The following is a 27,568-nucleotide window of genomic DNA, read 5'->3' as shown; positions in this document are numbered from 1 at the left end:
GGGGGGAAGACTCCCGGGACCCCGCGTCTCGGGGCGCGATCGCGCGCCCGGGCGAGGGGGTGCGGCAGTCGCCGCGGGGGTCAGGCGGGAGCTGTCCGTTCAGCACCGCGGCGCGAAGCCCCGCGGCGCAAGGCGGGGGCGGGGCCGCGGCGGGAGCTGTCCGTTCAGCACCGCGGACCTCTGCCCTCCGCCGGGCGCGCCGGCCCCCGCCCGGGACTGTCTTTTCTCCAGTTTGCGCGGGGGAGTCGCGAGCAGGCGGAGAGCTTTCCTGGGAGGCTGGGGAAGCAGCGAACACTCTTCTCAGCGACTCGCCTCCCAGCAGAGCTATTTTTTGCCATCCGCCCTCACCCCCAGCACACGCGCTCGCACACACACGCACGCACGCACACACACACACACAGACACAGACCTCTCCGGATTTCTTTGCGTTGAGTCTCCCGGGGCTGTGAGGAGCCAGGCGCATCTCACGCCAAGCTGGTGGCTCCAGGCTCCGAAGCCATGCCCTGCACAGACCCTCATCCTGACCAAGCTCCTGAGGAATGAAAGGGTCCCAGGGACCCTCAGAGGGCGGCAGTGATGCAGACGAGGCGCCTGGAGCCTGCACCCCACCGAGGGCCATAGGCGACCCGGAGAACTGGAGAGACCTCCAGCCAGGAAATCCCAGCTTCCCCAAAGTCCCCGTGGATGCCGACGAAAGGAGACCCGAATTTTTGGAGGAGCCTGTCCTAGCTTACCCAGCTGCTGAGTGATTTTTCCCACTGGCATTGAACCTCCCCCCTCCAACCCCCAGCCGTCTAGAGTACCATGAAGAATTATGAGGATGTGTGACAGAGGTGTCCAGATGTTGATCACCACTGTGGGGGCCTTCGCAGCTTTTAGCTTAATGACCATTGCAGTGGGCACGGACTACTGGTTATATTCCAGAGGCGTGTGCAGGACTAAATCTACAAGTGATAATGAAACCAGCAGGAAGAACGAGGAAGTGATGACCCACTCCGGGCTGTGGCGGACCTGCTGCCTGGAAGGTATTTACGAATCCCTCGCGATGGCCCCCAACATTCCGGCACCCCAGGCGTCCCCCCGGGAGGTTTTGGGGAGACGGGAGCGTGATGGGGAGAGGGGAGCGGTTTGCGTTGCTGCTGAGAGGGTGCAGATGTCGGATCCAGCAAGCGGTGCTGTGCCGGATGAAGGGGGCTGCATCTCGTTGGCTGCGTGAGGTGTGAGCTTCATGACGGGAGATTTCTGGGGCTCTCCGCGCAGCTTCTGCTGGCGGGGGGACAGTCTTTGAGCACAAAAGCCCTAGGCATGTGAGAACCGCTTTGATCTCTGGCTTGAGATGGGGTCTTTGGCTCTGCTTAAACTGTATTTCCAGTGGGGGAGGGGGAAGGGGAAGGAGGGGGAGGGACAGAGAAAAGGGGGGGAGAGAGAGAGAGAGACATAGACTGATACACTGGACGCCGTTTCCTGATTTCTTAACATAGACTTCTCAGTTTCTTCTGAGTTTGGTCTAGCTAGCTATTTTCATAAACTTCCATTGCTAGCCAGTTCCAGACTAACGCATGTGAACCCCACAAACACACACACTCACACACACACATGCACGCACACACGCACGCACACATGCACACACATTTTAAGAAAACTTCTTTATTAATACGCATTTCATTATTTTGGGATCAAAACAAAACTGAGATCTCGGTATTTGGTTTCCACCTGTCTTCTTTTCTAAATCAGCTCCGAACCCAACAAATATATTTCCCTAATATTTGCATGAGACCGATTGCCCAAGAATGGCAACTTCCCTCAATTATAACAACAATGACAACAACAACCAAAAAAACAGTTCAGTTTTCAAATGCCAAGCTCTTGGGTAGCCTGGCTCACCGTTAAACTTGCTTTCACTGCACCAAGGGTCCCTCTCAGCATCGCTGGGCAGTGGCTGGATGTTATTGGGAGAAAATAGAACAGAGAAGGAAAAATCCAAGCTTTTGGAGCCTATGTCCCCAGGTTCGAGGGGCAGAGGGAGATCGCTCAGGCTTCTGGGGCATCTGCGAAGCTTGTCGAGGTGACGGGCCAGGAGATCCGGGCGTCCTGCCTGCTCCTCTCCCCTGCCTGCCATTGGTCCCCCACGCCTGCCTTCCCACTGGCTGGCGCCTGTCAGGGCTTCTCGAGAACTTGCATTTGTGCCGATCGCTTAGGAAATCATGCTATGACATCACTCGCTAGTGTAATATTGCATCATTCCCTGGCCGCCTTCCCATCCCATCTCCTGACTGGGCTCCTGACCAGTGCACCACGGCTAGTGAGTCCGTTCCCGACACGGATTTGCAACTGGTGGGACGTCCAGGTGGGGAAGGACCACTTCGGATGCAATGAGCAGCACTGTGGGTGAAGTCGGGGTCCCCGGCAACCCCGCACACTACCCGTATGACTCAGGCTGAGACGTTTGCCCCCTCCGACCCTCGGTTTATTAACCTGCGAAATGAGTGGTGCGGAATTGGCACGATCCCAGCCTCACGTTGCGCCCCGTGTGCTGAGGCGAATTCGAGAACAGTTCTCTCCTAAACGCTGGCAAGAAGCTAACACCTGTGGTTGTTTGTGGCGGTCGGGTGTGGCGAAGCCTCACAATTCCCTTTCCTATACCGGGGGTAAGGAGTTGAGTCATCTTTTGTAAAGCTGTACTTTGGTGGGTGTTTTGATGCCTACATGGTTCCAGGGATGGCAGGGGAAAAAAAAAAAAAAAAAACCCCGAGGTTCCTACTAAGCCAAACATGGTTTGTACATGGATCAGGCTTCAGGTCTTTGTGATTCTCCAGCTCTTGGGACTAAACGTTGGACTGCACAATTAGCCACCAATTTTGGCTTCCCCCAGAGGGGCTAAGATTTCTGAGCCCTTAGAATGTCTCGACTGGAGATTTTTCCATTCTCCTGCTTCATGCCACAGCCCACGGTTCGCATAAGGAACTGGAAACTCCCCCGCCGTGCCCAGGCGTTCTGTGAGAAGTGAGAATTCGAACCGAGAAGGAATGGGATGAGTCTGAGATACGGCCTTTCAGGTGAATCCTGTAGAGAGAGCTCGTTGCAGTCTCCATGTGATTTGAGCCAAGCACTTACTGGATGTACAATCCAGTAAGACGCATACATTTTAATGAATTTGGCTGCATGTACACACATAGAGCCAACACCTAGATGGGCCTGGCTGAAATCTGAAACCGTGATTTATCTTCTACATCACGTGTTCAAGGAATTTGCAGGGGCCTCTGACTTCTGCCACGTGGCGGGCAGAGCCCTGCCCTGCTGGCCTGAAGCCGCAGTCGCCTCCTGTCTCCCGCGGCCTCGACAGCCCATTCGTTTTTTCCTGGTCCTTGAAGTATCAGAGGATAACTGGGAGGTAGGGAGGGTCTTCTAACTTATTTGCTCAAGATATCCAACCAGAACCCCAGAGAATAAAGCCAGTACTGAAATTTCTAAATTAAAAAAAAAAAGAAAATCTAATTAGAAGAGTCAGTTCGTACGTACTTTTTGTGAGAGCCATGAGAGAATGTGGCTATTTTGTCCAAAAGAAGAAAAAGCTCACCAGGCGCGTGACAGCTGTCTGCAAGTGTCTGAAGAGCTGTCACAGGGAGAAGAGGTCTGAAGTGTTCTGCACGGCCTCACACGGGGGGGTAGAAGTAGGAGCTAGAGGAAAATGGGTTTTTCCTCACTATAAAAAGAAAAAAAAAAAGCATCCAATACGGAATTTAAAAAAGCTTTAAGAGGTGATGAGCTCCCCATCACCAAAGGTATTTGAGTACAAGCAAGATATTCGAGTGCATTCATTGTTTTCTGAACTTGGCTAGTTATCAGAATCACATGAGCAGCTTAAAAAAAAAATAGATGACCAGGCCCCGCGACGAGATCCTCTTGCTTCCCAGCCCTGCAGGGGCTCCATGGGGTCTGAGTTTTCTAGAATTCAGCACTGAGGATGTTCGTGCGGACGGGTGTTGAGCAGGTACTCTGGGCCCGAGGACGGCTGTGCGTGTGAGCGGAGATCGTCAGTCAGGTGAGGGAAGGGACGGGTCCCGGTTTTACGTCTGTAACTCGCCGAACTGTGTGCCCTTTATATCTAGCATTTACTAGGTGCTAGGACTGTTCGAAGAACTTTGAGAAGTGAACTTTCGGCTTCAGAGGAGCTCGGCGATGCAGGGTGTTACGGTCACCCTCATTTTGCAGATGGAGAAACCGAGGCCTGCAGGAGGTGTTAGTTACTTGCCCAAAGTCACACACCTGGGCTCGGTGGGCACGGCTTTGCAGGGTGTTCGCCAGGGGGCGCGAATCCGTGCTTGGGGCGTAGGGCGCTCACGGGACAGACGTTCGCTCGTGAGGGTGCCTGGACGCGGGGGTCCCCCGCGTGGAAGCCTCACCCCGCACGTGCGGCCTGCCGCGCAGCATCTGTAGAGCCACAGGAGCTGCAAGGCAGCAAGGGACTCGCTCTGAGTAAAGCACCTGTCGACCCCCGTAGAGACGCCTGTGCCCAGGAAGCTGGCGGGCACCCGACTCGCTTCCCTGGGGGCGGGCGAGGCGTCCGGGGAGCAGGGCCCCACCCGCCGCTGTGTGTGTGCAGAGGCAGCCCGGGGACCCGGGGAGGACGTGCGTCCCGTCCCACGTGCCCATTAGGAAAACCTCTCACGTCCCCGGCTGCGGTCGAAGCGATGTGTTCAGGCCGTGGAGAGACGCCGGCCGGGGAGCAGGGAGCCCCAGCTGCCGCGACACCCCGTTGCCACCCCGCCTTCACCGCCCTCTCCACCGTGAGGCCGAGAGGACGGGGTGGTGACTGAAACTCGGTCTGGATGTGGGGGGGGGGCGGGGCGGGGACCGTGGCAGCGGGAGAGGGGCCACGCCTCCTCGGGGGGCAAACGCGGCAGCGTGAGCCACACCCCAAATCGTGCCAAGTTGCCCCGATAGTGCACAGTTTTAAAAGCCGGACGTAAAAATCTCCTGATTTTTAAAATGTGGACAATTAATTCGACTTCTTACAGACATGCTGTCGGCCCGTTTGGACTCCGCTCGGAGCCGGACGAGACCCTGGTGCCGCCGAATTGGAGACCTAGAAATGATCTAAAGGCCCCTTTCATTCAAAGGTCTGATAGTCCCAATTTGATTCCTGCATTCCTCATTAGTCACTAAAATCGCCTTTTTCAATTCATTAAAAAAAAAAAATACCTACTAAGAAAAGAGAGTGCATTTAGGCTTTTAGGGCAGGGAAGTTAAGATTACAGAAAAGAGTTCCAATAGTCTCGGCTATAGACAGCCCTGGATGGGATCTAACATCTGGCCGAAAAACTGAAAAAAAAAAATGAGTCAGCCGTTAGCCGTTTCCCCTCGTTTCCGGTCCCCCAGATGCGGCTCCAGCGTCAGTCACGTGATCAGAAGCCTTGGGGGGTGCTGCGAGGTGTGTTGTCCTGCGGGGCAGCCCTCTGTCCCCAGAGCTTAGAAGCGGGGCGAGCCCCCTGGCCCGGGTTTCATGCTGCACTCGCCCTTAGTTGTGGGTGCAGAGCCCGCCGGGACCGGCCGCGCCTCCCTGCCCCTGACCTGCCCCCCGTTCCTTCCCCTGTGCTCGTCCTCCCTGTCCCTAACCCCCCGAGAGCTGGACAGGAGAGAGAGAAGGGGGCGGGGCAGGGAGACAAAGGACTCCGTGTGCGGGCGGGGCAGGGTGGAAGAGGCCGGGCTGTGGGCCTGCCCGACGTCCAGCCAGAGCATGTCCGTGCGGCCACACGGGGGGTCACGTTGTTGAACTACCTCCCTACCTTGGCGCGCCTAGCCCTTCCTGGAACCTCCTGGGTCTGCGTAGGAGCCATCGAGTGGGGGGCGGAGCCTGGCCCATCGGGGCCACCACGGCCCCGGCCCGCCGTGTGGAAGCACCTGCTCCAGTCGGCTGGGCCAGGGTCCCACGGGCCTTCAGACACGTTGCCTCTTACTCCCAGTCGCCGGCGGGAAGGACCCCCTCCGCTTCGTTCCTCCCCTAGCCCAGCCCCTCGCCGCTGACGCTGGGGTCCGGCCCGGCCGTCCGCGACTCTGAGGTTCCGTCCGCCGGGTCGGCATAAAGGCGGGTGGTTCGCGTTCCGTGGCGGGGCCCCCGGTGTGGGCTGACAGCGCGCGTCGGGAGAAACTACACCAAGAAATCGGGAGGCCACACGCGATGAAAAGCAAAACGGAAAAACAGACGAACAAAGGGAAAACAAGGCGGCGGCAGCAGCGACCTGGACGTGAGGTGAACAGGATCCTGTCCGGGCCTGGCCGGGCGCAGGGAGCGGACGCTCGGAGCTTCTGACGCCTGCGTCGGATTCGGGGCGCGTTAATTCGGGGTGCATGCACGCTCGGGCATGCCGACGGGGTCATGGCTGTCCCACTGCCTGCGAAGGAAACCTCTTCGGGCCTTAGACTTGGTGTCGGGCGGGCGTGGAGGGTTCTGGCTGGATAACTCCCCAACTTAGGGGTCTGCTGCCGGGGTCCTACGAGGTCTCAGAGGCCCAAACGCCTTCCAGGAGCAGCAAACGCCAGCTAGACCCACGAGAGGCCCAGTTCTCAGGGACCCTGGCCTGAGGAGGCCGAGAGCGGGCAGCTGGGATGAGCCGGGGCGGGCCAGGCCGACACTGCCCACCCACCTCGCCACCCGCATGTCACAGGAAACATCGCCAAGGTCCTTATTAGCATCAAAATATTCTTTCTCCGCTACGTTTTCCTGAACCACCAGCCTCGAATGGAAGCCTGGCACGGAGCAGACGTTCAGGGGATTCACGCTGCGTTCGACCCGACGCCTTGACCCTCCCGCGAATGCACGCGGACCCCGAGAATCGCCCGAGAATCGCGGTTCCGCTCTAAGGTGCTCACGGACCCACTTTCGGACCCGCTCCTGTGATCCCTGCCACAGCTGCGGGTCACGCGGGGGCTCGTCGTTAGCTTCAGGCAGTTTGGCTGCACAGCCTGGAAAATCCCAGCGTCATTTCTCCATCTGTGGACCTACTGCGCGCCCATCCGGCAGCCCCTGCTTCTGTGCCGCGTGCCGGAAGCGATGACTCTGGCCGCCTGCACGTTTAGGAGACGGGGCTCCCGCCGCGCTCGGCTCTCAGCATCGCGCACGGCCGCCCTCGCCGTTGGACGGAAGCGGTTCAAAAATTCACGGGCGTCTCCTTCCCCTCATCTCTCATAAAACGCTACGTCACCTGCGGAAATTGGTTCAGGCATCCTGCAGTGCAGTCCGAGCATTCGCGTATTTGCAACAAATCATCTGGGCCCTTTGCAAGTTACAAGTTAAGGGAGAACAGAACCAATTAACTGTGTATCAGTTAACTGCCAAGGACGCCCATCTTTTTCAAAATGTTACTTTTCGCCAAAGACGAGTCTGGCTTGCAGTCAAAATGCTTTCAGTGTTTAGAGAAAAATTTTTAAAAGATCAGCTCCAGAGGCCGCACAGCATAATAATTGTCACTTTCTGCTCCTCCGCTCTGTGGTGAGTGATGGCTTAGCCTCCGAGCAGCGGGCAGGTAGCAGAGGCAGTGGGAGCCCCACCCAGGGAGGGTCCCCTGCAAAGACGATTCCCCAGAGGGAGTCCTGGGGCTCCGGGGCAGTGACACCCGCCAGCCCAGCACCCCGGACTCTCTGCACGGCGTCCTGAGGAGGACGGCCGGGTGGGAAGGAGGAGGCTGAGGCTGCGGGTAGTGTGACCATGACAGGCCTCTCCATAACAGGGAAGGAGACGGTGGACCCGGCTTCGGCGGGAGGGGAGGCGCCAAGCCAGGTGGCTCGCAGCAGGCACAGGGCTCACAGGAGGGACAGGGAAGGCAGGGCCGGAGGCGGGGGCGAGCCCGTGCGGCTGGAGGGGACAGGCCAGGGGTGGAGGTGTGAGCCGGCTGTGGGGCCCGAGCCGGGCGGCACAGGGAATTGCGGGAAGTTGTAAGGACGTTGAGTCTGGACTGACCGAGCCTTGCGCTGGCCGTATCTGAGCGTCCCCAACTGCGTTATGCTCAGCGGAAGGAGCGGTCTGTCCGTCTGTCCGTCAGTGACCGCCCTCGCTCCGTGTAGGCAGGAGCCTCCTCTCACGCCGTGGCTGGTCGCATGTCCCCTGCTCTGCGTCCCCCCAGGCCGGGTGCGGGGGGTGGCGGCCCTCAGTGCCGGCTCCCTCCGTCCTGATGACAGGCGAGCAGTCGGGGGGCGCGGTTTTCAGCGTCACGCTTCTTGTGCGGAAATGGGTGGGAAAAAAAAGCAAACAGCAACAATGTGGAAATGCCAGGTGCTCCCTGAACTTAGCGGCGGCGTCCTGGGGGGTGGGGGGCCTCTCCCCGCTAAGTCACAGACGCCCGCCCTTCTCCCACACACGTCCCCCTTCCCAGCCCAGAGACCCTTAGGAGTGCGAACTGAGGGCTTCGCGTCTGGGGGACCTCCAGCCTGGGTCCCCTGCTATGTGCTAGACGCTGCGGTAGGCGCTGAGGACTCGGCGGGGAATGGAGTAGCCGGGCGGATGCCGAGCAGGCACCCCTCCCCCACACCCGCACCCTCCGGGGGCCGCGCAGGACGCTCTGGGAGCCCGGAGGAGCCAGGCCTCAACACAGCAGTGTTGTTGTAGGGCTCCTGTGTGTCCCCAGGGAGCTCAGAACACGTTTGCCTGTGTGGGGCGCACAGAGAAGGGACCCCTCTCTCCTAAAGGCCGGGGGCTGGAGCGGACGTGAACTCGGGCTCCTGGTTCCTGACTCTTAGGCCGAAGGACAAGAGAACAGGACAATAACCTCCCTCTGGTCATACACGGGACGAACCTAGTGACCTCACCTCGCTCTGGCTCCTTCCCCCCCCCCCCGCCCCGCCTTTAAGTCCTGGAGGTTTAAGTTTAGTCCTATTCTTTCGATGCCCAATTTTTTCCTATCGTATTTTCTTCCTCAAAATGCTTTTAATGTGAAAGTAATGCAAACACACATTCTCAACATGAATGTTTAAAACAAAACGGACTGGGCGAGGCGGCCCCTCCCCACACTCTCGACCCCTCACCCGCGAGTGACCCCCGTCCAGGGTAGTGAATATCTAACGATTATCGTTTCCTCGTCGTTCTGCGGTACATTAGAAAGGATGTATTTTTTTTCCCCTCAAGTTCGGACTCTTTGCAATGTACTCGAAAGCTTTCAAAAATTATCTTACAATTTATTAAGGCGTTTAATCATGCACGCGATTTAAAAGAAATCACACAGAAAGGGTTTTAATGACGAGCATCCGCCTCGGGGGCGCGCGCGCCTCCCCGCCCCGAACCCCGCTCCCCGGAGCGGGCGTTCCCCTTTTCCACCACTTCCGATTCGGTTCCTCCGCCTGGTGGTTTCATCCGTATCTCTAAACAGTATGTTCATCTCTCTCATCATCGATTGACTTCCTGCCACGGCGCGTGAGGATTTCGCTAACTCACCCCACCCTCTGCCCCGATAATGTTTCTGATGTCCAAAAATAACACGCCCCTCCGTTTCTTTTCCCATCCGCCTTGGGTAGGACGCCCTGGAATGTCCACATTCCGGCTTCTGCCCACCGGAGTCCGCGAGTTGCGTTTTTTGCTTCTTCTCTGTCAAAACTCATCCCACCTGCGTCCCACTCCGCGGTGGGTGACATCTCCCACGCCAGGGCTTCAGACGGGCCCCGACGTTCGCAGGGCGGTGACCCCCGTGGGGATGACGTAGCTAACGTTCGGTGCAAAGCCCAGCCATTCGCCGGGGCTGCGTTTTTGCTCCGTCTGAGCCATTCAAAGAAAAAATGTCCACACGGAGTCTCCTCGCTAACACGTCAACCAGTTCAAAATCCTGCCGTGTATTTGTTTACATCACACTCGGGCATTTTTCCTGGAGTTTCTGATGGGCTCCAAGTGTTTTCTTAGCAGGTCATTTTAGAACAAAACTGGGCTTTTTAAACATGAGCCCTGTGGTGTGGGATAAAGAAGCCTCCGGGAAAAAAAATCCCTCCTCCTTCTCCTCCTTCCGTAGTACAGTGCAGTAGTTAGAAACGCGGCCTCTGTAGTCAGACCGCTGGGGTTCCAAAGCCAGGGCCCCCACGCCCAGCCGTGGGACTCGGGACGTGTTTCTTAACCTCTCTGCGTCTTGGTCCCCTCGTCTGTAAGATGGGGGGTCGTTACGGTACCTCCTCGCAAGGTCGCTACAGGCGTTTCAATGGGTTAATATTTGTACAGCTCCCGCCAGAGTGCCTGGCGCATCTATGTGCTAATTTGCTGTCGGTCGTGGCTGTCTTCCCGTGATAAACGAACTGGGCAGAATCTGCCCATCTGCACTTTCTGCCAATAGCGAGGAAATGCCACGGTGTCCCCAAGAATCTGTTCGTCCCCAGGAATCCTCACAAGTCTTTGCTTAGCTGGTGGAGACCCCGCTAGGAAGCCGGGCTCGTGGTCTTTGGTGACAGGTCCTACGCCTGATCCTTTTCATGCTCGTCGTCGAGGTGATCGAAACCTTGGGGAATCTGTCTTCTAGAATGTTCCCCCAGCTGACCCACGATGGGGACGCGCCGGCGCCTCACAGGTGACGGTCGTGAGGGCATCCTGACTCACGCGCTTTGTCTCGAGAGCCCGGTTAGGCACCGCGGACGTTTTACTGGTGAGCGAGCAGGACTCGGAGAAGCACCTGCCCCGCGTGTCCACGGCCGGCCGGCGAGGGGGCAGGCGGGGCTCGACCCCGGGTCTTTCGACTCCGCAAGTCAACGTCCCGAGGGCTGGTTTTACAGCCCGACGTTCTCAAAGTGCGTCCTCTCAACTCCGGGAGGAAAGAGGGTCCTTTCAAACCATTCCGGGGGGCCCGCAAGGTCGAGACCGTGTCTCGATAAGATGCGAATGGTCTTTTTTACTTGCCGCCTTGACATTTGCACCAATGCCACACACACACACACACAAAAAAAACGGTGGGAAACCCCTGGGGGCCTGAGCACGTGACCCCAAACCGAATGAGCTGGCGTCAGAGTTGTCACTGCCGCTCACTCGTGGTGGGGGGGGGGGGCGGGGGGATGCTAGTTTTGATGCAGGAAGCAACGCCCAGCAGAGGAATTCAGACGCTCAGACCGCTTTGTCGGAGGAAGGAGAATTCACTGCCCACGGGGCGCATGAGGCTCCGCAGCACCGAGGCACAGGCTCCCCCCGGTCAGAGTCCTGGCGGCTCACGGACCTCGCAGTGTCCGTGCGAGGGGCGCGCGAGCCCTCCGTCTGCGGTCCCACCTGCACGTCGAGGCTCAGGATCGGGTGGGGGTGGGGAGCCTGGGGTGGGGGCCGCGAGGGGGGAGCAATTTGCAGACCACTGGTCTTATCTACGTACAGGGCATTTTGCCTCGCAGAACCCGCCACCGTGGCGTTATCGACACTATCATAGGATTCTCGGAGAGACGGGACTCCTAGGCTATGAGGAGTCTTTATCGATGGCGGCCCCTGCTCAGCGGACTCCTGTCCCGGGGCCGAGCCACGACTGGAACGTAGCAGGCCGTGTCACACAGGCTTGTCGTCCCTACGCAGCTACGGAGGGGAGGGAGGACGTTAGTTGGTTGGCGAGCCGCGAATCGACAGAGGTGAGCTGGAGGGTGCTCCAGGCGGGGGAGGGTGGCGGGGACGGACTTCGGCCGGCCGGGCCGGTCATTCCTGAGGGCCCTTTGCATCTTTTCAGACGCCTCCTCTCCCAGTCTCACTCTGAAATGTCCTTGGTGAAGCCGTAAAAAGAAAAAAAACAAAACAAAACTGCACAAGTTTTAGTAAATTCTCATAAGTCCTGTATGTAGGTAACGAAGTGGCAATCACAACGCAAAGTACTTGAGCTGCGAGCCAAAAGCCGGCGGCCTCCGGCAAAGGGCCCTCCTGCTGCCGAGCTGGGAGCCGAACCGGCTGCTTTTCAAAGTCCACGGAACTCCGCATTTACTTGAACGAACAATTGACAGGCAAATTACGGCTCTGGCTTGAGGATCTGGCAGACATTTTCTCAAAAAAAAAAAAAAAAAAATAAGCTAAGCGAGCCTGTCACTTCCAAGAAAGCGACTGGCGATATTTGATGCCAAAGATAAAATTCAAGGTTTCAAGCGCAAATTACAATTTCGCTTCTATCTGCTCCCGTGAGCAAGCGTGCGTTGTTTTTTTTTTAATAACGTGCAATGAAATGTGCCAAATTTGAAAGAACTGGATGACTCAGCGACCCAGTATTATTTAAATGACCGAGGCATGATGTCACGAATTCACCCCTGGCTACAAGAGTCCTTCGGAGCAGACCGAAGGATGTTAGCAGAATGGATTTTAACGCACCAGAGCCTGGAAAGTTCGTTACGTTGTCTTCAGGTTCCACGTAGTGACTAGCCTTTAAGACTCTGCCACTTGTCGAGTTTTGGGGTACTAGCAAAGAAGAGCCGCAATCATCCCCCAAAGCTACTCAAATACCTCTCTTTGAGCTAGATTTTCTTCACACGCTTCAACCCGGACAGCCCTGGTCAGCCGATCAAATGCACAAGCAGACGTGAACATCGGTCTGCCGGGCACGGGAGAGACTTGCAAAAATGTAAAAGCAAACGCCACTCTCCTCGCCTTCTCGTTTCATTCCGTTTCGTGTTGGGAAGGTACAGACGTTTTTCTCATGAATGTGTTATTTATGTTAACACGTCATCGGGTGTGTCATTATTTTCGAATGAAGTTTAAAATAGACATTAAAAATTTTTTTTAGTTTCACTTTCCGACGCGGGCGCTGTCTATAGATCTAGCCCACCTGAGCGGCAGTGCCACAGTTTTCACGCGGGTGCAGGGGCCCCGACCACGTGCCTCTGCTCAGCTGGATGTTAATCCTGCCCACGAAACCCACGTCTGAGGAGAGAAAGCCAAGGAGCCGTCCTCGTGCGTCCGTCGGAAGATTTCCCGCTAGTTCTGCCGTCTCCTCTCCTCCGGGAGGGGAGACGCCGGCCCTCGGCGTGTTCCGGCCGCCCTGCTTCTGCGTCCCCCTCAGCTGCGGCCGGGCTAGGCCGTTGTCCCCCCTCCCGTCACCGGGGCGTAAGAGGCAACGCGAGTTTTCTGTGGCTCGGAGAGGAGTGCCTTGGGTTGAAACGCGGCCCCGCTGAGGCGTGATGCGCAGGGCCCGCAGGATTCGTTGTGTCTCGTCTTTGTTCACCTCCAACTGCGAAGCTTCTCCACGACGCCACGCAGTGGCCCACGCTGGGGACCCGCGGGGGGCGTCCTCGCGCGCGGGACCCAGCCTCGGGGCGTGGGGAAACTGAGCGACGGTTTTGGTGGACGGGAGGTTAAATGTGCAAACCGCCCACCTGCGGCCTTTATCAGAACAGGCCGTGTGTGAGGGCGGAGAGCTTGGGGGACGGAAGGCATGGCTGGGGGTCACTGAACAGACCCCTCCCGGCCGGCCCCAGTGCCGGGACACAGGAGGGAGGCGTGGGGGGCGGCTCGCATCCCTGGGCTCGTCGTTTGCAAGCTCACGTCCATCTTTCTTCTTCCGCGACCGGCACCGGGGTCCCCCTGGTTCCTGGTTTTGCTTTCCGTGGTTTCGGTGACCTGCCGTCAGCCACCGCCCGAAAGTATAAAACGGAGAATTCCAGAACAAGCGGCTCATAAATTTTAAACCGTGCGCTGCCCTGAGCAAGTCCCTCCCCGTCCCGCCGGGGGCCACGATGCGTTCCTCTGCCGGGGGCGTCCGCACCGTACGCTCCGCGCCCATCGGTCACTGCACCGCCGTCGCTGTCAGCCTGACTGTCACGTGTCCAAGTCACCCCCTTATTTTACTTAACCTCGTCCCAAGAGCGACGACGCCGGCCATTCGGGGGTGCCAAAGGGGGGCCGTGAAGCGCCTCCTCTCAGTGAAGAGCGTGTGTGTGGGATTAATAACTACCTCCAGGATTCGGTGCCATCCGGGGTTCCGGGCAGCCCCCGGGGGCCTTGGAACACGTCCCCGGCAGAGAAGGGGGTGACCGCACCCCGATTTTCCTGTGCTGTGTTCCTGTCGCCCGGTCGGTCCTCCGTCCGCGCGGTTCACGTGGCACTGACTCAAGCACGTGACCCGGGAATGACCGCGAAGATGATCGCGACGCGTCAGGAGTTCACGCTGAGGCAGCGGCTGGTTCTCCACCAGGGCCGACCTGGCCGCAGGGGACATCCGGCAATGTCTGGGGACACTTTTGGCTGTCGCCCTTGGGAAGGGGCGTGTGTGAGTGTGGGTGGGGGGGGGGTTACTGCATCTGGTGGCTGAGACCAGGGGTGCGGCTAAGCGCCCACCGTGCACGGAAACGACCCAAAACGGGGCCTCACGCAGCCCAAACGCCCGGCGGGCCCGGTCGGGAGCCCCGACTGCAGGCGAGCGGGAAGCCGTCGCGGGGTTTCGAGTGCGGGAGCGATGTGCCCCGAAGGGGCCGTTTCAGAGTGTGTCTGGGCGGAACGCGGAAGCCGATCTCAGAGTGAGATGGAGGGGTACGTGGGGGGCGGGGGGCGGGGTTGCAATAACCCCAGTAAGAGCGTCTAGAAGCTGCGAGGGGGTCTCTACCGGAAGGGCCCGTCTGGAAATCGTCCGTGGCAGAAGGCAGAGCTTCGGCCGGGCACAGGCGCCTCCGATAGGCTGTGAAAATGAGCGACCAGAACCGAAGACAGACGCGACGGGCCCGTGCCGAGCAGCCGGGCAGCGGCCGTGATGGTGACGCCGAGGCCGGGGGGCCGGCCGAGGGGTGTCCCGGTCACGTCGGGGCGTCCGCCCAGCCCTCGCCATCCCCGTTCTACCGGTGATGAACCTCGGGCACCCAGAGGCTCAGCAGCCGGCCCAAGGTCGCACGGCTCGCCGTGGCCCGAGACAGAATTCAGCACTCCGTGGCTTTCCGCCTTAACCGCCCAGGTTCCCGGGGAGACGCTCCCGAAAGGGGGATCGCGACCGTCACGCAAGCCGGAGGACGAAGGAGAGTCAGAGGGGCGGAGGGGCGGGTGGTCAGGCGGCGGGAGCAGCAGGTGCGGAGGGCCGGGGGGTGGGGGGGGGGCGGGGTACCCGGCCACGGGCGGCAAGCCGGGTGCAGCCACCGCGGCCTCGGCCGCTCCGCTCCCGCTTCTGACTCGCCATCTGGTCCGGGGGAATATTAACGAATCTTTTCCGTATATGATGACCTTTTACAGTTCGAAAGGGTGGTTCGGACTAATTTTGATTTCGGCCCCCGGGGCTGCCGCGTGAAGGTCACGGGCTCGAAGCTTCTGACTGTGCGTGCGTGCAGCCCTGTGCACTCAGCCAGGGTTGGTGTGGGAAAGGGCCGTGTGGTTTCCGCCCTGAAAGCACCCGTCACCCGGACGAAGGGTCGCGGCGGTTGTGCGGCCGCACGCTGGGGACGGAAAACGCGCCCGGCGCTGCGTTTGTGCCGATGGCGAGACCCAGACCGTGCGGGGGGGGGGGGTTTGGGGCCGAGTCGCACGCGGCCGTGGTTACACAGGAACGCCGTGGCCCCGGCTAGAACTCCCGCAGTTTCGAGGGGCAGGACGCCCGCTTTGCACTGACTTACGGGGGCCAGGGAGAGAAAGGGAGAGGGAGGGGGGGGAGGACCCGGCGGCCCGTGCGCCTGGACGGTAAAGGGACCGAGTTCGCGGGCGCACTGTCCCCCCCATGCTTCTCCCTTCCTCGCTGGCTCATTTCAGAATCGCGGCTGAGTGTCGGCTCATAAACCGGCCCCCGTTCGTGGAGGGCAGCGGGGGCCCGAAAGGAAGAGGCGGACGCTCCGGACGGGCAGGCGGCAGGAAGCTCGTCCCGAGTGGCCGCGAGGCCGTGGGTCTCCGCCCCGCCCGCCAGAATCTTAAAGGTTTATACAGAATTCAGCCCAGTAGTCAGAGCGGGGGGCTCAGCGGCACCTCGCTCTCTCAAGCCGTGCCCTTGAAAGGGCCCCCTCAGCGGCTGGGCGGAAGGCACGTTCCCAGGACAGAGGAGGGGACGAGGAGCCTCCCACCCCCCGGGCTGGTGGAGGGTCAGCCTTTGGCCACACCCCGGGGTGGGTGGCGGTAGCTCTCGGCTGTCTTCTCTAGGATGAACCTGGCACAAGACCACGAGTTTCTTTCCCAGGAAGAGAACCTTATTGCATTTCAATGGCTCCGTAATCAGACCCATCATGCAGACCAGGGGGCCCCAGGGGCAGACTGGCCGGAGCCATGTGCTCCGACCTCGGTGCAGAGAGCCACAGGCCCCCAGAGTCAGCGGGGGCGATGAGCAGGAGGCGCGACCGATCGGCCACCCCGCGCCCGACGCTGCCTACGCCGCACACCGTCCACACCGCACGCCGTCTACACCACACGCCGCACGCCGTCCACGCCGCACGCCGTCTACACCACACGCCGCACGCCGTCCACGCCGCACGCCGTCTACACCACACGCCGCACGCCGTCCACGCCGCACGCCGTCTACACCACACGCCTGCCTTTTCCCCCTCGCGCCCCGTCACCCCCTTCGAGGCGGGCGCGAGACCCGTCTCCCGTTTCCCGAGGGGAGAAGCCGACGCGCAGTGAGGTTGGGTCACCTTCCCGGGGACCCGCGGCTGCCCAGCGACGGGGCCACGGCGCAGACTCGGGCGGCGTCTCGCCGTGGCCGGGCTTGAAGCCCCAAATGAGGACGGGCGAGTCGGGGGTCGGCGGTGCCCGGGCCCTCGCGGGCGCAGAGGACTCTCACGCGGGGCCTCGTCTCTCCCTCACCGCCGGACGCGCGAGGCGGCACGTGCCAGCGTCACCGGCACCTTCCGTCGAGGAAATCCACGTTCGGGTCCGTCGAGACCAAGCTTCCGTGGGACGGGGGCCGGGGCGCCCAGCCCGCGCTTGCGGCGAGGTAGCCGGGCGTCTGGTGAGCGGCGAGGAGGCCACGCCGGCCGGGCCGGGGGACTCGCGCCGGGGCCCTGGCAGGCCTGTGCCCCGCCGTGCTCACACAGGGGGGCGTGCGGAGAGTGTGCGCACTCACGCCGCCGGGCAAGCTCCCCGAGAGCCGTGAGGCGGCTCGCCCTCCCCGGCCGGCTCCGCCCTTCCTCGAGGTCAGTCCACACACGCGCGCTGATCCGTCTGCATCTGCTCCCGGGTCTCAGGCTCTCTCCGTCCCGGCACGGTTTCCGCGGCCCCGTCGCAGCGCCGGGCGGGTCGAGTCTCCACGCACCGTCTTTGTTCTAAGTGCGGGTTTTCCCAGCGAAGCGTCTGAGCACCCCGCCGGGTCGCCGGAAGCACGGAAGGCTGGTACGATGCGCATTAGAGGAGTCGTTGGGGCGGGCGCGGGCAGCGGCCTTGGAGCGCGGAGGCTTCCTCCCCGGAGACGTGCCGTATCTCACGCCTGCTGCTTGTTGTCCTTTGCGGCTTTGACGGACGTCGCCATTTCCCCGTGGTTTCTGGGCAGCGTCCACATCCTCTCCTGCCGATGCCAGTGAGTGGCGTTGATCGGGGCGCCGTCTGGGCGGCTGCTGTTAGTTACCTGCGTGGGAGGAAGCCGGCGATCTCTGGTCCCGTCTGTAAGCTGCTCCTCCTGGGGGCGCCGTCTTACGGCCAAGAAGGAATCGCCAGTCGCACTGCGATTAATTTCAGCTGGTTGTCCAGGTGAACAACTATATCCGCAAATAATAGATAGAACCCGTTTGTTTGTTTGTTTGTTTCCTGCTCTTTTTTTCTTTGAGGCTTGGAGAACAGTGCTGAGTCGTGGTGGTGTTCAGAGCCCCCCGCCCCCCGCCTTGCCCCCTAACTCTGATGCTAATTCCTTGCGGCTGTTTCTCAAAAGTTTGGTTACAGATGTAGGGAGCCAGTCCATCGTTTACGCAAGCCTGGTCACCTGCATCTGGGTAAGCTGCTGGGGCGATCTCTGCTCCCCGAAAGTGAACGGCTGCGCCAGCTGTCCTCCAAGAAGCGTGGAATTTGCTGTTGGTTTAGCAAGATTTCCTTCATCATGCCGTAATTTCTACTGAAACCTGCTAACTAAGGATTTCAAACAGGTGCGGAGGGTCTGTTTCCGGGTCTCGATCGAGACGGCAGGTCTTCCTCCTCTGATTTGTCCGCGCCTTTCGGACCAGCAGACGGTCCTCATCCTCGTCCTGAGGATGCTCTTGTTCTGGACGCATGTTTTGGGGGCGTATTTAATATACAATAACATAACGCTGCAGTAGAAATGCCAGTATGTCATTTAGGATCTTCCTCGGCACTCGTCAATGACATTGGCCTGTGGTTTGCCTTTCGTGTGTGGCTTCGGTTAAGTTTTGATCCCGGGGGTCGCAGTAGCGTGATAAAATGACCTTCCATGCCCCGAAATGGGCTCCGTAGCCCGGACGCTCTCGTATCCGACCCCGTGGGCCTCAGAGCCTTTCGGAAAGCGTTTTTTTGTTGTTGTTGTTGACGTCCTTCGTGTTCAATTTGCCTCCCTCTGGCCTTTTCCTGGGGTCGGTTTTGTTTGCTGGGGAATCGGTCGCTTCGTGGAAACGCGCAAGTATTTCAGCTCGGAGCCGACCGGAGTCGCGCCCGTCGCTTCCCCCCAGGCCTCTCGTCTTTACGTCTCTGAGCTCCCCTTCCGCCTCCGACCACACTCAGGGCTGCTGCTGGCTCGTTGAGACATCGTGCCGCTGAGGCGTCTTTCCGTCTGCGGTCGTTAAGGTTTGGGTTTTCAGCGCTTTCCGGTTTTCCATGAATTTTTTACGAGGCCGGAAGGTGTGCTTTGAAACCGCGCGCCGAGTGCCTTCTGGGTAACGAGCGTTATGCTCTGGGGACTTTTTAACCCAGATTCTAGAATCTCCTCTTGCCGGGGTTGGCGTGTTTTCGTGGGAAGGGGTCCTTTTCGGGGGTCCCCTCTGTCACTCAGCAGAGTTACTAGACCTCCGAGCTGCGTGTCGTCTGCCGGTGAGGTCGGCTGGCCTGCCTCCTCGCCTCCCACCAAGTTATTGATAAAATCCTCACGAAGGAAAGTCCCAAGAGCAGAGCCTCCCCCCCGCCCCCCGGCAAGGACTCAGCCGAGCGTCAGCAGTGGCAGAGGCCCCTGCCGGAGTGTAGGCTCACTCGGGGCCCCCCGAGAGCCAGACCTGTGACACCGGCCAAGTCAGCACCTCACTCCTGCCCCCCACACCCATCCCGCCCCCCACACCCATCCCGCACCGCCCTGCACACACGGAGCGGAAGGTGTGGCCCCCGCCTCATCCTGGAGTGACCCGACCGATCGCCCTGGCACCCTCTGCCGCCGCCTCCATGCTGGCCGCCGGGGCCACTGCTCTGAAAACTATAGAAACAGCAGCTCGGCCACTGAGCGAGCTTCGCGGGGGCTGCGTGCACCTCTCGGTGCCGGGCAGGATGGGCTCCTGCTGCTGACCATCCTCACTGGGCAGGATGGAAGCCGAGGCCTGGACCGTTTCAGCCACTTGCTGAGGGTCACGCGCCTCGTGGGCGGGGTCGCTGGCATTCCATCCCAGGGCGGCCCGCACTCTTAACCGCCGAGTGGGGTTTCCTCCAGGGGGTGAGCAGGGTTTCCTCCAGGGGGCCCCCGCCACGACTGTGCCATCGGAGCCCTGAGTGACGGGGACTCGGCATTCACCTCGAGCGGGCCGAGCCCCGGGGAGAGCCTCCCCTGCCCAGAGGGGACCGAGTGGGCCCGTGGGCTCCCAGGACACCGGGTTGCCACGTTTGCTTGTCCCTGCACACGAATCAGAGGCCCGCTTTCTCCCCCCACCCCCCTTTCTCAAAACAGAGAACGGAGGCCACTAAGAGAGAAGGGCGTCCTTGGCTGCCCCTCTCCCATTCCCTCCCGCTGGGCGGCAGGCAGTCACGGTTAAACGCGTGGACTCCGGAGTCATGACGACCTAAGCCGGAAGCCACCTTGTGATCCCCGAGCGAGTTTCCGGAGACTCTCTCAGCCCCCTGGTCTCCCCGGCTGCATTACCAGGGTCTTGCCTCACTTCTGAGCACAGCCTCCTCTTCGCGGGGCCAGGCCAGTGTCCACGCCTCTCGGCTCACAGGTTTCGAGAGAACCCGAGTACCCCTGATTCTCGGAAACTAAAGTCAGTGATGGCTAACGAGGGGAGAAGGAGAACGGAGCCGTGCACCCGAGGGTCTGTGAGCTGGACGCTCCTGGAGATTCGCGAACAGCGGCTCGTGTCTGTGAGGCGGGCACCGCTGTTCTCAGCACGGAGGAGAGAAACGACGCTTGGCAGAGTCGGGTGACTCGGCTGGAGCCTGAAATGATGGTGACGGTGATGGCGATGGTGACGATGGTGGCGATGGTGACGGTGACGGTGGTGACGGTGACGACGGTGACGATGATGGCGATGGTGACGGTGGCGGTGACGGTGATGATGGTGGCGGTGACGATGGTGACGGTGATGGTGACGGTGACGGTGACGATGGTGACCGTGGTGGTGACAGTGGCGATGGTGACGGTGATGGTGACGGTGACGGTGACGATGGTGACGGTGATGGCGGTGGTGATGGTGATGGCGATGGTGACGGTGATGGCGGTGGTGATGGTGATGGCGATGGTGACGGTGGCGGTGACGGTGATGATGGTGGCGGTGACGATGGTGACGGTGATGGTGACGGTGACGGTGACGATGGTGACCGTGGTGGTGACCGTGACGGCAGTGCTAACGGCGGCGACGGCTCCTGCTTGCCGCTCATTCGCTCTGAGCAAACACTGTCCCCGGAGCCCTGTTCGCACCATCTCGTGTGATTCTCGCGGCCCAGGGGGTCGAGTCTTCCTCTCAGCCCCCTTCACAGACGAGGAAGCCCAGTCCCCGGCGGTCGAGGGCCGGCCCGGGCACTCCGTGGGCGCCCGGGCGCGCGCGCCGCAGCCGCTCCGACTCTGCCGAGGCCTCTCTTCCCCTGGCTTCGGGAGCGAAGGCCTGGGTGGCGCTCGCGTTTAAACCGCCTCTCCCGTGGGGTGTCATGTGGCTGTGCATGAGGCCGGGCCCTGGGGCAAGGGGCCCGGCCCCGTCCCCGCTGACCCTGCTCCTTGCCCCGTCCCCGCTGACCCTGCTCCTCCCCCCTTCGGCTCCACGGGCGGCACTTTCGCGGTGAGGTCCTGCACCCTGCCTCGCGGCTGCAGGCGCATCTGCGCCGGCCCGGCCGCCGCCTCCATGGGACATCTGTGGCGCTCTCCGGCTGCGCGCGGCCCTGGTTTCCACACACCGCCAGCTCGTCGGGAAGCCGGGCTCCTGTTTGTTGGTGGATGTTTGCACTCCGAAGCCGAAACACTGCAGGATGATGGTGGAGCTGATTCACCCGGGGGAGCGTCTTTGCCACACACACACACACACACATACACACACACGCACGCACGTGCACACGGCTCGCACACACCAGGCACTTCATCAGCGCGGGCTGAGCTGGCGCCCGGCCCAGTGGCCTTCGTCCCCGAGGGGCCCTCTGGCTCCCGGTGACGGTCGCTGAGCCGCGGGCGTTGCAGGCAGCAGGGTGGGCTTTTCCTGCCAGGCTGCGGTCCAGACGTCCTCTGGGCCACCCAGCCAGCGGAAGCGTCGCTGTCCTGAAGAATCGCTGTCACCCGAGGAGGCGGAAGTGCTCGGCGCCCAGCCCGGGGGAACCCGGGGCCGGCCGCGGCGGGAGCCAGGAGGCCCCCGCCCCCGCGGGTGCCGCCGAGGGCGCCCCCAGGGGCCTCCTGGGTTTTCACTACTGGTCTTCAGCCAAATGCAATCTTTAAAAATCCACATTTCACAGAATCTGTAAAAAAAAATTTTTTTAAAAATCCCTTCAGAGTGTTCTGTGGCTGGGGGGAAAAGGACAATTTTTTTTCCCCTTAACTCTAAAAAAAGCACTTGGAGGCTTGTAGAATTCCGGAGCAGCTCAGATGCTGGAACTCTCGGGCTGGCAGGGTGGAGCTGAGACCTGCAGAGCCGGCTCCTTGGGAGTGGGGGGCCGCGCGCCCCAAAGCTGAGGGCACCGCGGGGGCCGCCCGCCTCCCCGCGCAGGGGCCCTCCGTGCCCCGGGTCTCGTCTGCCCCGCACCGCCATGGAGTGTGTGCTCGGGACACAAGGCCGAGTCCACAGGGGCGGCCTCCTCGTGGCCGGCGAGAAGGCCCGGCCAGGCCCCCCAGGCGTGCGGCCCCGCGCCACGGCCTGTCCTGTAAGACGCTGTTTAGTTTCCTGATCCCTCTGTGCCTCAGTTTCCCCATCTGTAAAATGGGGGTGGGAACCTCCTAAAGGGTTGCTAAGGGCTGAGTTCAGTGTTGACTGGGACGGTACCCAGGACGTGGACGGTCAGTCATGGTGGCCGTTACTGGCCGGCAGAGCAAGTTCAGCTGCAAAGAAGGGGTGGGGAGGGGGTGGAGAGAGGGTGGGGGGCCCAGCCCTGGGGGCCGGTCGCGGGGGAGGTGAGGACAAGCAGAACCGCAGATGTGCCGAGGACCTACTGGGCATCAGAAACCCGGCTGCGATCCAAAATCAGTAGGCGATGCGCTTGTTCGAGGCCGATTTCAGGCAGTTTCTCGGTTCACACGATCAGACAGGACAGGCCCGATTTAAAAATGGACGAAGGAAGGAAGACCGGGGGCAGAACTGAGCCAGGAAGGAGCCCAGCCGGGCGTCTGGTCGTGAACCCCCTCCCGCCCCCGGGGTCCACCAGGCCTCCTCGCAGCCCCTGCTGGGGAGCCCGGCCACTGCAGGGCTATGTGCTGACCATGCCGGGAGGCTGGGGTCAGCAGGCCCGCGGCCGGGCGGCCTGGGCTCACGGACGGCCACCCCGGCTTGCCCCTGCGCGAGCACCTTCGTCCCTCGGAGTCTGCGTTCCTTCGCCCGCGATGGGAATGATCATTGGAGTCGTAGGGTTATTTTTGAGGATTAAATGGAATAATCCACGTAAAGTGTTTGTCACGGCCCTGGCCGCTTAGCACGTGCTCGATCAGAAGGCATGGGTACGTGGTCAGACGGGGCACCTCCCTTCCGATGGCGTTTGGGGACGCGGCGCCCTCGCCGCGGGCTGGCGGCAAATCCCCGAAGCCGTGGCCCGTGACACTTAGCAGCAGGACAGCCGTACGGGCTCAAGTCCGGCCGCCCAGTTTTGCCGGCCGAGTGCAACCCACAGGGGCTTGGACAGTCGGGATGGGCGTGAGCAGGAGCAGAGGGCGAGGGCCTCGCGGGGACCTGGGCCCGCGCGCAAGGCCACTTCAGGACGTCCGTGGAACTGGGGCCGGGGGCCCGTCGCTGTGGCTTCACGGCCAGGAGCCCCGCGCGGGGAGTCCGCCGGGTTCCGGGGCCGGATCCGCCACGTGACCGGCTGTGACCTGGACGAGCCGCTCCGCGCCTCACTCTCCGCATCCGTGAAGCGAAAGAGGAGGTGGCGGTCGTGACGAGGACTGAGCGAGCTGCACACGGGAGACGCGCTGCGGTCCGGCCCCGGGGAGCCGCCCGCTGTCTGGGGACGGAGATGAGCGCTGAGGGGGCCGGGCGCGTGAGCAAAGGGGGGTGGAGTGGCGATTCGGGGTGAGCCCGGGGGTGGAGGAGGGAGGTGACAGACGGGAGGGCCTCCGGGCGCAGGGGGGCGGGTGACCCAGAAGGCGCTCGGGGAGGCGCTGGGGACGAGCTCGAGCTCAGGGGGCAGTGACGTTCAGCGCTGGGAGGGAGGGATCGGAGGAGGCAGGAGCCGTCCTCCCTCTGGGCCAGCCGGCCGGTTCCGCTCTGTTCCTCCAGGGTAGTCAGTGGGGAAACAGAGGCAGCGGAAGCCCCGAGGCGGGGCGACGGGCCGTCTGCGCCCGTCCGTCCGGGTTCAGGCCTCGGGCTCCCCCAAGCCCCCCGGAGAGAGGGGCCTCCGTGCTCTCGGCCGCGGACTCCTCCCTGACGTCGCCGCGGCCTTGGCCTTGGGCAGCGGGCGAAGCGTCCGGGCTGCCGGCCGACCTGGGCCTCCTCCCCCGCCCCGCCCCTCCCCCTCTTCCCCGTTCCCTCTCTCTCGCTCCCACAAATCTATATTCAGTTTCTGTCTCCCAAAAGGAAAAAGTGAGTGGGAGGACAAATTGTTTAAAAGCAACGCAGCTATTTTAACAAAACGCTTTTTCCTTTGAGTCAGGCCTAAGAAATTTGGGTACGATCTGAGCCAGAGTGAGCCAAGCGATAGTCCCGAAACATGAAACGGACTGGGGAGAAGGCTCTGCGCCCCCCCAGGCAGAGCGAGGAGCGGGGAAGCACGGGGGGCTCCGACGCCCCGAGGACCGCGGGCTCCGCCAGCCCCGACCCTCGGTGTCCGGCCCTCTCCAACCCCGTCACCCCACTTTGAGCGTGGACCTCGGAGCCAGCGTTCGGATCCCGTCTCGACCCCCGGCAGCCCCGAGCCTCTGGCCCCGGTGCTCTGAGCTCCTGGGACCCTCGGCTTCCCCGCCCGTAACGTGGACAACCCTGGGGGTTTCCACTCGGTTTTGGCCCCGCTCAGCGCACACGCGGGTGAACGAGGGCGGAGCCTGCCCCGGTCTGTAAGGACAGCGAGCTGCGTCCTGGGACGGCTCAGAGGCCACACCGTCATCGGCGAGAAGGTTCTCGGGGCGCCCTCGACGGCCGACCGGCGTTCCTGAGCGCCCTGGAAGTTCCCTTTCTCGAGGTGCGTCTGCTGCTGGGGCCCCCAGGAGACCTCCGGGGGGCGACCGGGGGTGACGCCCCGATCAGAGCCTCACGCGCTCGCGCCTCTCGTCCCAGCCGCCTGCTCTCCGGCCTCTTCCTCACGGCAGGGCCGCGTCTTCCTCAGAAGCTGCTCCCGCCTCGTCTCCCTCCCGAGAACACGTGCTGCTTCTGACCGGACGCCGGGGCCGGGCACCGGATCGCAGGTGCCGGGGTGAGGGGCAGACGCCGCGCGGCGAGGCCGCTCCCGCCTGTGGAACCCCGAGCTCGGGGAGGACAGCGAAGGGGACGGCCGAGCGTCCCCCCACCCTCAGGCAGCGGGAGGGCGCCTGGATCAGCCGGCGTGGGGGGCAGACGCCGCCCCTGCTGCTGCTCATAGAGCTGCCCCCCAGCTGGCCGGGGCGGCGTCTGCCCCCCACGGGCAGAAGGTCCGGCTGCAGGGACGCGGCCGAGGCCATCGTCTCGTAGCCAGAGGGTGCTCGCCGAGGCGGCCGCGTGGCTTCGCGCCCTCGAGAACGTCCTGGCAGGCAATGGTGCCGACGCCCCTGGTCCTCCGCTCCTGGACACACACGCGCGTGCTTGGGGAGCAGCGTGCGAGAACAGGGGGAGCGGCGGGGGCCCGAGGCCCGGCCCCGCGCCCGCGACGCGTCCCGCGTCGGCTTGTCTGACACAGTCAGAAACGCGGCTCTCGCCCCGCGGGCGTCCCAGGGCTCCAGCGAGGATGAAACGAGGCGCTCGGCGGGAGAGACAGGCGTGGCGTGCACGCATTCGCTCATTCATTCATTCGTTCGTTGGTTCACTCGCTCAGGCGATGGGCTCCGCGTTCGCCGGGGGCCCGGCCGTGGGGACAGGTGTGCCGCCGCCCTCGGCGCCCTCCGCCGGCCGGCTCCGCGGGAAGTCCGGAGTCCTCCCTCCCGTCCCCTCCTCAGCCTCCGGGCCGGCTGCCGCCCGCCTTGCGGCCCGAGCGGGAGCCGCGACGTGTTCCCTGGAGGCCGCGGTGCGACTCGGCCGCCACCGGAGACTCTGGCTGCAGAACGCGCCTGCGCGCTGCACCCGGGCACCTCCCGCGGCGCTCAGCCCGCCGGTCCCGGCCCTGACGGCCGCTGAGCCTCAGCTCAGTCTCCAGGGAGCGTGCGATCATTCCCCGGCTGCCACGCGGGGTCCTCCGAGGCGTGGTCGATGCAAACGGGCGGCGTGGACCGAGTTAGTGCGGCGGTTCGCAACTGGGTGTCATTCCGAGCATGTTCCCTGCGACCGCTCATTTAATGCCGACGACAACCCCACAGGCCCACGTCGGGCTTGTCCCCACGTTACGGAGGAGGAAACCGGGGCTGGGAGGTCGGGCGGCCCGCTGGGGTCAGCGGAAAGGGACGGAGCCGGGACTGGGCCGGAGCCCCCGCCCCTGCCCGCCGGCCGTGCCGCAGGAGGGAGTCGCCCCGTAGGACGCACACGGGTCCTCGGGGCTGGGTCCGGGCTTCCCTCGGGACGGCAGGGCCGGGCGCTCCCCATGTCCCCAGGCCGGAACCGTCCTTCCCTCTCGATGACCCCGCTCCTGGCCCTGCCCTCTTCTGCTCCGGGGCGACGCCCGGCTGGGGGTCTGCACCGCCTTCCCACGCCATTGCTGGGGTGCGCTGCTCGGACGGGGCCCCACGACGGCTGTGCCACGGTCCCCAGCCCCCCCGGACGCGTCTGTCTCCCTCGTCCCCGCTTCGGATTCAAGCCCAAGCCCCGCCCCCACTCCCTGGCCCTCGCTGTCCGGGTGGGGCCCCTGGGGGCCTCTGCGAGTCCCCGAAGTCCCGAGGAGGTGACGCCCGGGCCACAAAGGGCTTCGTCGTTCACTCCGCTTTGCTGGTCACTTCGGGTCCGCAATGGCCCTTCCCCACCTAGTACATGCCGGGGAGGCGAGACCCCCACCCCAGGCTTGGCCGCAGGCTGACACTGAGGCCTTGGGGGGGAGGTCACCCCGGAAGGAGCCCAGAGTGACGGACAGGGAGGGGACTGCGAGGTTCCAGAGCCTCCCGCTCAGCACCACACCCCTTGCTGAAGACGAGTGCCTCATGTCTCTGTGGCGGCCTCGAGAAGGGGAGGGGCTGGTCCCGCCCCGATAGTCACTCTTCATCCCTTTACTGTGGAAGCGAAGCATTGTTCACTACATAGACGGTAAACATCGGTTTGCGAGTCGCGAGTACGAACGATCCCCGCAGCCCGACGCGACCCCGGCGGGGCCGTGTTCACGGCTCTGCTCTCCGCGGTCACCTCTTAGCTTTAACCCGACCGGGACCGCGCTGCGCACTCTCTGCAGCGTGCTCGGCCACTCGCTAAAGCGCCAGCGCGTCCTCGCCGCGTCGGCTGGTGGCTTTCTGCCGCGCGTCCTGGCCGGGTCACGTCCCGCTGCGCGACGTGGCGTAACTCACGCAGCGCGTCCCCCGGAGCGGGGTATTTAGTTTGCCTCCAGCTAAAACACACACGCGATGCACACATGTACACACATGATGTGCACACACGCGCACACGTGTGCATGCACATACATGCACACATGCACGCACACGCACAGACACACACAGACACACGTGCACATGCACACATGGTGTCCACGTACAACATACATGCACACACATGCACGCACACGCACAGACACACGTGCACACACACACAATGCGCACATGCACACACGATGTCCACACATAACATGCATGCACACACAGTGCGCACATGCACACACATGTGTGCACAGGCACACACGCATGCGTGTGCACACAGGCACACACATGTGCACACATGCGCTCACAGACATGCACACACATGTGCACATGGACACACACACCATTGTAAATGAGTCGTCACACGCATTCGTAATAACTCTGCGATGGGTTTTCCGGAGCTGACATTCTCGAGTTGTTTGTGAACAAACGTTTGCCGAGAGCCGCCTGCCTCCCAGGAAAGCCACTTGGTCAGCGTGGACGGTCCCCACACGCCGCATGGGCAGCTCCGCGTGGCTGAGCGCGCCCGTGAGTCCGACGTGCCG

The 27,568-nt window shown here is 62.2% G+C and overlaps 1 protein-coding gene across 1 annotated transcript in view; it reads left to right on the top strand.

The window, feature by feature from the left end:
• Positions 1-220: 220 nt before the first annotated feature.
• The window catches only part of CACNG3 (calcium voltage-gated channel auxiliary subunit gamma 3), a 44,146-nt gene continuing 16,798 nt past the window's right edge, over positions 221-27,568 (top strand). The window contains exon 1 of the mRNA XM_016140858.2: positions 221-1,025. Within this exon, the coding sequence (XP_015996344.1) occupies positions 815-1,025 (211 nt within the window). The 5' untranslated portion in view covers positions 221-814. The remainder of the gene's footprint in view (positions 1,026-27,568) is intronic.

The sequence above is a fragment of the Rousettus aegyptiacus genome, unplaced genomic scaffold (genome assembly GCF_014176215.1).
Source record: "Rousettus aegyptiacus isolate mRouAeg1 unplaced genomic scaffold, mRouAeg1.p scaffold_m13_p_8, whole genome shotgun sequence".
Classification (NCBI taxonomy): Eukaryota; Metazoa; Chordata; class Mammalia; order Chiroptera; family Pteropodidae; genus Rousettus; species Rousettus aegyptiacus.
Note: the sequence above shows the minus strand (reverse complement) of the source record. Positions and strands in the feature narration are given on the sequence as shown.